Source organism: Eptatretus burgeri, chromosome 3 (genome assembly GCF_056783735.1).
Source record: "Eptatretus burgeri isolate ZD-2024b chromosome 3, Ebu_testis_v1, whole genome shotgun sequence".
NCBI classification, from domain to species: domain Eukaryota; kingdom Metazoa; phylum Chordata; class Myxini; order Myxiniformes; family Myxinidae; genus Eptatretus; species Eptatretus burgeri.
In genome coordinates, this window is record NC_140963.1 from 94064491 (window position 1) to 94073416 (window position 8926).

General features: G+C 41.5%; 1 protein-coding gene across 3 annotated transcripts in view; it reads left to right on the forward strand.

Annotated features, from left to right (window-relative positions):
* Positions 1–487: 487 nt before the first annotated feature.
* LOC147030472 (uncharacterized) overlaps positions 488–8926 on the forward strand; it is a 15893-nt gene continuing 7454 nt past the window's right edge. Inside the window, exons 1-4 of one of the 3 annotated variants that reach the window (XR_015056383.1) lie at positions 488–1939; positions 2139–3484; positions 3817–4397; positions 4483–4791. Coding sequence is in view for 1 of the 3 variants with exons in the window: in XM_085874577.1 (XP_085730703.1) it covers positions 1815–1939; positions 2139–2421 (408 nt within the window). In the remaining 2 variants the exon portion in view is untranslated. Of the gene's footprint in view, positions 1940–2138; positions 4398–4482; positions 4792–8926 lie in introns of those variants that run through there. The other 2 variants (XM_085874578.1, XM_085874577.1) reach the window with 2 other exon arrangements.

Genomic DNA, 8926 nt, shown 5'->3' on the forward strand with positions numbered 1-8926 from the left:
CCTTTCTGAGTCTTTCCCTTCCAAACCCCATGAGACAAAAACATTTGTTCTTAAACTCTTTCAATGGAGAGGTTTTATTGTGCAGAAATTAAAAAGAAAGTTAATCAGTTGAGACATTTAAAGGACATTACCATAAAACAGACTAAAAGAAAACCACAAGGCTTTTCGTTGTGCTCTCTGCAGGTGAAATTCGCACCAACTGAATGAGGTAAGGAAGAAGAACAGTCGAAGAGACACCTATCAACAGTCAATTCTGATTGGACGTTCTCTCTTGATGAGTCATCACCTCCCGACGGTCGAGGTGAGAGGAGCCTGTTCAGTGTTCAGCTCTCCAGTTGGAGGTTGCAGAGTCTGAGGCAGACCCCTGAGGTTGTTTCAGAATCCTCTTCATCAACATCTGTGATCGTGAGACGAGTTCGTGTTCTTCTTCTTCTTTGCATAAATAAGCAAAGAGAGTGGACAAAGTCTGTTTGCGACATAACACAGGGTCCATGAAATAGATAAATGCCACTTCTGGTATTCAGAGATGTGATGAACTTCGTCCTCTCCTCCATATTTGAATGCACATCTTGAACGCAAAGATATGAGGAACAAATCAAAAGATGCGTCTCAAACATGTATCTCACTGTTTGTCCAAGAGTGATTTTCACCTCTCGACATCTGATTCCTGCAGTAAAGAAGGATGTTCTGCCTGCCTCAAAATTTAGCAATATAATTTATGAGTTCAAGTGCCGGTGTGATGCTCGGTATGGGGGCAGAACTACCCAGATTCCAACTGACAGAATCAAACAGCACCTCCCTTTGTCCATCAGGAAAAAAACACGATTGGTACACGAATACAGCCGGTACCTGCTTGTAGGAAGGTCCCAGCATCAATCCCAACATCGTGTACATCTGCTATTGGACAGCATTTGATTGAGAATGCAAACAGTGCTGAACATTATAATGTGGATGCATTCAAGATATTGATGTTGATCATCTCCATACTGATGGAGCACAAACAAAGACAAAAAGTGTTTCTTTTATATAATAAGTACAGTGCTGCACAATAAAACCTGTATTTCAAGAGTTTAAGAATGAATGCTTTTCTGGTGAGGGGTAAAACGACTTTCAGGCCAACATGTACACAAATATTACAAACCATGATATAATTACATATAATACATGGGATGATGATACAATGAAAACTGACATGGGTTCGTTTGGAACGCAATGGGGTTACCATGACAACAATGCTTGCAGCGTCACAAAGACAATCGGTGGGATGCATTGTGTGTTCACCTTTTTGAACATTTCGACCATTCTGCCACATTCGCTGCTACGATGTGGTTGTACCTTGTTGTGCTCTTGAGTTTTTTCAAAGAATTTCAAGAGGATATGTTTCCGTCGCACCTGCAAGTGCGTCCAGGAGTCTGGACTATAAAGAAGTCTTACCAGGTAAGTGGGAAACGAAGAGAAAGACCGTCCCTGATGGACGGAGGATAAAGGTTTAAAGATCCCATTGATGAGAATGAAAAGGAAGTTAAAGGAACGGAGCAGATTGTGATATTCAAGAAATTATGCCGGTTTGATTACGATGTGAACAATTGTTCTCTTAAATCTTGTTACAAGGAAACCACACCTGTTCTGGAATGTTTGATTTGTTTACTGGGCCTATGGTCAGAACGTCGTGTTTCAATTTCAGTTTGAAAGGATCCTATTTAAGGATTGTTATGAAGTAAATTGATTCATGTTTTCATTGAAGTAACATTTATTTATTAAACTTGTTATATCCGTGTCCACAGATCTTTGGGGAAGGTTCCATCTTCGGTCCGATGGACGTTGGACAACTCGTGTCGCTTTGGGGGAGATTTGAGTTTGCTGTTGGGATCATCTCCATGGTGATACTTATCATCAACTCGCTTTGTGCGATTTATTTATGGATGAACAAACGGTTCCGGTAAAGCTCTTCACAAGTCTTCATTTTATTATTGATCTTCAAATTAAGAACAGCAAACTATGATCCCGATGGACCTCTCCACTGATGAATATGTTGTTATTGGAGTTTATATCTCTGGTGGTCCTCTGATTGATACATTTGTGCTACACAGAGAAATGTTCTCTCAAACGAAGTTCTGGTTTTTCTTGTGTGTTCACAGAAAGGACAAGAAAGTTGATGGAGAAGATGAGCCTGATGGGGAGGATAAAGATGTGGAAGAAGTGGAAGATGATGATGAGAGATTTGATTCAGAAGACGAGGAATGTGATTGTGATGATGGAGACGACGGATGTGATTGCGACGATGACGACGAATGTGATTGCGACGATGGAGACGACGAATGTGATTGTGACGATGATGATGGATGTGATTGTGACGATGACGGATGTCATTGTGAGGATGGGGACGATGAATGTCTTTGTTCAAATGACGATTCCAATTGAGGACAGGAACACCAGGTTCGCAGGGGAGGAGGGGGAGAGGCTCTATTTTGTGTTGTACAAATTCCAGGAATCTGATTTCATTTCAGTTGCAGTTTTCCAAGTAGTTTTCGATCAGACAAGGTCATCAGCACAGTTTACCACCCTCTGGGAGGAACGAGTTTGCATATCACCTGCTGAAAAGAGTAGTCTCTGTTGCAAAAAGACTATTTGGATGTTTGTGTGGTGTGTAAAGGGTTCTTAAGGGGTCGAAGCAGTTCAAACGGTGTAAAGGTCAAACGGGCTCTCACAAAAAAGGGATCAAATGGATCTATGGGGTCTCAACGGGTCTCAAGGATCTGCGGGTATAAATGTCAAAGAGGTCAAAGGATATATAGGAGTTGAAAGGGTCATGTGGGGTCTAAAGTTCTGAAGGGTAAACAGGGTCGAAAGGAGCAACAGCAACAACAGAAGCAGCACGGTGTTGAGGGGCTGAAGGAAAAGCAGAACCCTCATTGTGATCACAGGCTGCAACAGCAACACAAGCAACATGTTACTGAGGGGCTGCAACAGCAACAGCAGAAACATCACGATGTTGACAGGTCATATGCAGGACCTTCAACAGGTAAGCATTCTTCAATACTTTGGGCAGTTGGGGTGACCACACTCGGTGTAAAGACAGGAAACCCCAAGATCGGGACGTTAAACTGAGATACATTTTGCCACTTGTTCTTTTATAAACATTGCTGTTTATACTTCCTTCGATGAAGAAGAATGGTCTTAGTTGTGGAGATCATTGTAATTATAACTTTGGTGGGAAGGTAACTTATTAACATGGTCATCGCGATGCAGCTGAAATCACAAGAAGTTTAACTTCCCTCGATTGGATTATTCACCTTTTCGTCCTTACCTGTTCCATCAGTGCATTCCCTTCTGTGCCCTTTCCTGAACAAGTTATCAAACTGATGAAGATATCAATGTATTTATTCTTTTATGTTTTTATTGTTTCTTTTCTGAAGACTCCTCAGAAGAGGTGCTCCTTTACTCCCTCCACCCCCTCGAATGAAACCATCTTACCGGTTGGAACGTAAGTTGCCAAGATTCTTGCCTTACATCACAAATTATTCCGAACTTGATATAAACTGCATGTTCTTCACCCCCATCGTCTCCCTTTCTGTCTGTGTCTCAAAAGTGTTCGGAACAAACGAATGTTTTGCTGAACTCTTATCCAGACAAGCACCAAAAATTCATCCAGTTGGTGAAAGTCTGGCATGAGTGTTAATGTATCCGTATATAATTCATTGTGTGCAACTGGATGATCATTAAAATTATTTAAATCGATGAATGTTGGTAAAAAAAAATCGATGCAATTAAATTAATTAATTAAATCGATGAATGTTGGTCATTAAATCGAAGCAGGTTGGATGTCACGTGGCAGATTTCCAGCTTCTTCCTCATTTCCTCATCTGCCGTGACCAAGGCGAGTGGATTCTTCCCGAAACGTCGCCTTTTCCGATGAGTAGAAAGTTCAGATTTTTTCAATTATAAACTTTTCCTGCATTAAAATTTATTATTTGAAAAACGTTAATTAAAGCCAGTGGGACTTTGTGATGAAGAAAATCAAGGTGTGAAATTGAAGGCAAAAGGAAAGGGAAATTGAACTGAGATGCAGAAAGCAATGGAGAGAATAGTGTTCCCAGGATTGTGTAAGAAGTTATTACAATGATGAACATTATGAATGTGGTGATATACAGTGGTTTTCACTTCCTTTTGCTGATGTGTGTGCAGACACCCAGAAAAGAGTTCTGCCTTGATCCAGCATATCAATTCTCCCTTGATGATCCAAAACATTCGCGAAAATCAGGAGAAGAGTTCCACCTTGAGGGCGCAAAATATGAGACCGACCTTCCAGACTTGAAAAACGAGTTCCATCTTGGAGACCTTTGGAGTTCTAAACCATCTATCCATGGCATTCCTGGTTGGATGGTGCTTGATGAGTGGTAAGTTCAGTTGATTAAAAATTTATGGTTATATATTATTTAATTCGATATTAGACATGTCATGTATTTATTTATTCTTTTTCAGCAAAATCAAGAAAGTGTTGGGAAGACCTGAGATGTCCGAAGACAAATTTACAATAGATCGCTTCCTTTCCACTTTTTCAAACTTGAAACAACTGAAATTTCATTCTTAAGATGGAACTGGAAGGAAAAACCAAAAACTTTGTTGAGTTGAAAAACTGTCTTGACCTTGTATAATTATTGAACTGCTCAAAAAAAACATCATAAACTGTTTTCAAAATCAAAATTCGTTGAGTTTTTATATCCTCGTGGAAGAGCTCTACGTCTGACTCACGTTGTTCCACGTGAAAGACATGTTCCACGTGTTGGACCAGTTTGTGATTTTACCCAGATCTGCAGTGAGCGAAGAAGCTGCAGCATGCCGGTCTGAGGGATGACAGATGGTATGGCAGAGGTCGGAGTCATCAGCGCCCAGAATGCTACCTTGAGGAAGTCCAGCCTGGCAGGAAGAGAGGATGAAAGAACTCTATTTCGAGCCTGCGATTTCGGGCCAACTCACGTTGACTGCGATAGGAGAGGAAGTCTGCGAGCCATGAGCGCAGATGTCCTTGGATACCAGAGGAAGAGAGTTTGGTGAGCAGGGCAGGGTGCCAGACCGTGTCAAACGCACGCGATATGTCTCCCGATATGGTTCTGATTTCATGTCCGGCATTGAGGACCTCCATCCATTGTTGGGAGAGCAGAAGCAGCATATCCAGGGTCGGGGGACTTGGACTGAAACCAACTTGAAGATCGGAAATCAAGCCATTGGAGAAGAGGAAGGATTTAATGTTTGAAGCGATGATGGATTCCATAACCTTGCTGATGATTGGCAGAAGGCTGATTGGTCTGTAGTTGCAGGGATCTGTTTTTGCACATTTTTTTATGCAGGGCAGGAATGTTTACTGATTTTCAAGCAGATGGCAGATGACTTTGGGTAAATGAGAGGGTGAATAATACAGACTGAGGGTGAGCAAGAGCAGAAGAGCAGGTTTTTAGGACACGTGGGCTGATGCCATCTGGACTGGTTGCAGAATCTGAGTTGAGGTTTGACAGCAAGCTCTCTACCTTGTCAGGAGAAAAGGACACAAAGTCCAGGGACAGTTGGGTGTGACTGGGTAAGGTGGGTAGAGAAAGCATTGGGTTTTGGACACAAGATTTAGCTGCAAACACCGAGTTTAGGCATTCAGCCTCTTCACGGGCGGTGTCCGCAGCGCGGCCATTTGAGGTAAGGGAGGGGATGGAGGGGGAACATACACCACAAACAGATTTGATTAGACACCACCACGATTTTTGACGAGGGAGAGAGGTTTGGAAGTTCGGACTAGAGCTTTCAAAGATGATGTTTTGTGGCTCTCCTGAGAGTTGATACACACTTGTTCCAAGCTTTATGGAAGGAACTGAGACTACCCTCAGTCGGGTTTGCTTTCCATGAGGATAACACAAGTTGTTTCAGGACAACTGCCTCGCCACAAGCTTCAGTGAACCAAGGGCGGGAGGAAGGTTTGGACAACTGAAGACGAGAGGGGATAAATCTGTGCATGAGGGAGAGCAAGTTTCTTTGAAAGAATTCCCAGAATGAGTTGATGTTGGAGAAAGCAGCGATAGGAGACCAATCTGCAAGTTTGATGGCTGCTTGGAGACCCTGCCAATCAGCTTGAGTGAAATGCCAGACTCGACGGCGGTGAGGTGGTTCTCTGATAATAGCCAGAGAGATGTCCACTTTTACAACAACGTGGTCAGAAGAACCAATTGAGGAATTTAGAAATAAAGAATTGAGGATTTTAGAAATCTCACCCAAGTTGTTCACCTTTGGCTTATGCTGACCTTTTGGTCCATGGTGACTTCAAAAATAATTCGCAGTTTGAATTCAGTGACCTGAAATATATATCTTCTTCAAGTTTTCTTCAAAATATATATCTTCAAATATATATCAAATCAAATGAAAATTGTCGATTTTAGAAACACCAACTTTGTTGCTGACCTTAGGCCTATGCTAATAGGCTAAGGTCTGACCTCAAAAATGACCTCAAAAATAATTGGTTGGTTTAATTAATTGACCTGAAATTTCAATCCTCTTCAAATTTTAAGTAGATCAATGAAATTTGAGGATTTTATAAATCTCACCAAAGTTGTTGACCTTTGTCCGATGTTGAGTTGACCTTATGACATTTTGACCTGAAAAACAATAAGCTTCATCCTTATGACAAACTGTACCAAGTGATGAAGCTTCGTGAAGATCGGTTTGAAATTGAGACCTGGAGTCGAGAAACAAACAGACAGACAGAAAAAAATGGCCCATAGGGCCAGGACTTTACGAAATTCAACAAAATCGCGTACCATCAAGAATATTGAGCGATAATAGGTATTTTTGGGGTTAAACATAGTTTTTTAGGGAAAACAAACAAAACAATTAAAAAATGAAATTAAAATTCCTGCCACCTCCAAAATCCGTAATGAATGACCGTTTTTATAGCCATTTTCCCCTGCTGTGCAGGGGTTTGGCTTTTTCTTGAGGCAATGTTTTATGGCTGGATGCCCTTCCTGACGCCAACCCTGGTCGCCTCTTACGACACACAGGGATATGGTATACCTATTCTAACCGAGGCATACACCGGGACCAGTACACTGGTACTCATTTCGCCGACCTCGGAAGGATGACAGGCTGAGTCAACCCCCTGGTGTTAATTCAGCAGCCAACGGGCTTGAACTCAGGACACTGGGATCCCAAGCCGCTGCCCTAACCACTGCGCCAACACCAGGATCCCCAAAATCCGTAATGGATGTGACCAATTTTTAATCCAGTCAAAGATACTCCCCTCCTACGTCCATGTTTCAAAATTGAAAGGAATCCGTTAAGATTTGGCGGAGACATGAATTTTTGAAAATCGGCCCATGCTAAAAGATACAGATTTTCGCGATTTTCAGGAATTTTTCCTGACCTTGACCTTTGACCTTGACATGCCAAAAGTTATAGGGTTCAATTCTGGTGGCCAATAAGTCCATTGGTGAAGTTCCATGACATTCCGATTCGAAATGCGACCTATAGAGCGAGACGTACACACAAACAAACTCACAAACTGAACCGACCAACATACTTGACAAAATCTTAGATTTCGTCAAGTAATAACAATATTGACGAACCAATTTACTTGAATAATCTTCGATTTTGCACGTAACAACCAAACAGACAGAAAGAGGTGAAAACAAAACCACCTTCGCCTTTGGTTGCAGGGTAAATGAAAGGAATGAAACGGTTGCATGTCCAGCATGACCCATGAGGGTGAGAAAATCACCTGCTTGGTGAGAAACTCGATCTTCGAACGAATATTTTGAGAGATTTTCAGATTCGTGTGAGAACAGCGAAGGAAATATTAAATGCTCATACAAGTGTGTGTGTGTGTGTGTGTGTGTGTGTGTGTGTGTGTGTGTGTGTGTGTGTGTGTGTGTGTGTGTGTGTGTGTGTGTGTGTGTGTGTGTGTGTGTGTGTGTGTGTGTGTGTGTGTGTGTGTGTGTGTGTGTGTGTGTGTGTGTGTGTGTGTGTGTGTATGTCTCCTCCATAACTCAAAAATAATAAATCCCAGCATAATGAAACTGTGCTTGCATACAAAGTGAACTCCAAGGAAGTGCAAGAGTGAAAATTGGTTGTTTCAGTTCACGCAAACACCCCTTTTGAAGATAATTAATTGATGGCCTTTTTAAATTATATCCTTCATCAGGCGATCCTCGGCCACCTCACACTGGGGTATAAACACGTTTCCTGGGTAACCTCGCTGGGGTCTGAAGCCACCATGTTTTTTAGCCTGCTCAACCATGCCCTGACTTGGAACAGCCCGCAACGATTTCTTAATGATAAGGATTTTTCTTTCCCTTTCCCAACTCATATTATCGAATACCTGTTCATCACAGGTACGAATCACCGTGTACATCACTTTTGTAAGTGCTGTAGTTTTCACATTTGGAGCTTGGGGTGATTTCATGCATTTTATGATACGATTTCCATGATCTACTCTCACAGCCTAATTAAAGTATATCCTCAAAATATTATTTCGGTTTTGAGGATGAGATATCGTTCAGACTAAATAAGTGTTGAAATCTGTTGTGAAATCTGATAATTTAAAGAAATAAAGTCTTATAACTAAGCCGATATACCTATTTACTTTAAGCAAGCAAGGCTATGTTCCCTCGTCAAGCGATACACAGGAAAATGTGAAATTTCCAAATCATTAAACTTTTCTTTTTCTCCTATTTGGAGAATTATATTGAGTGAACAAAAAATGCAGGAACATGTCAAAATTAACCAGCTTCATTGAGCTTTATGATTCAATACATTCATTGCTCAACCGCACGCCATGTCCCCCACAGGGGCTGCCTATCTATTGCGTCTAACAGATTTGTGTCTATGTTTTCGGATATTTTACGAAATGCTCTGCTGGGAATCAAAGCAACTCTGGTGAAAAATAGACGTT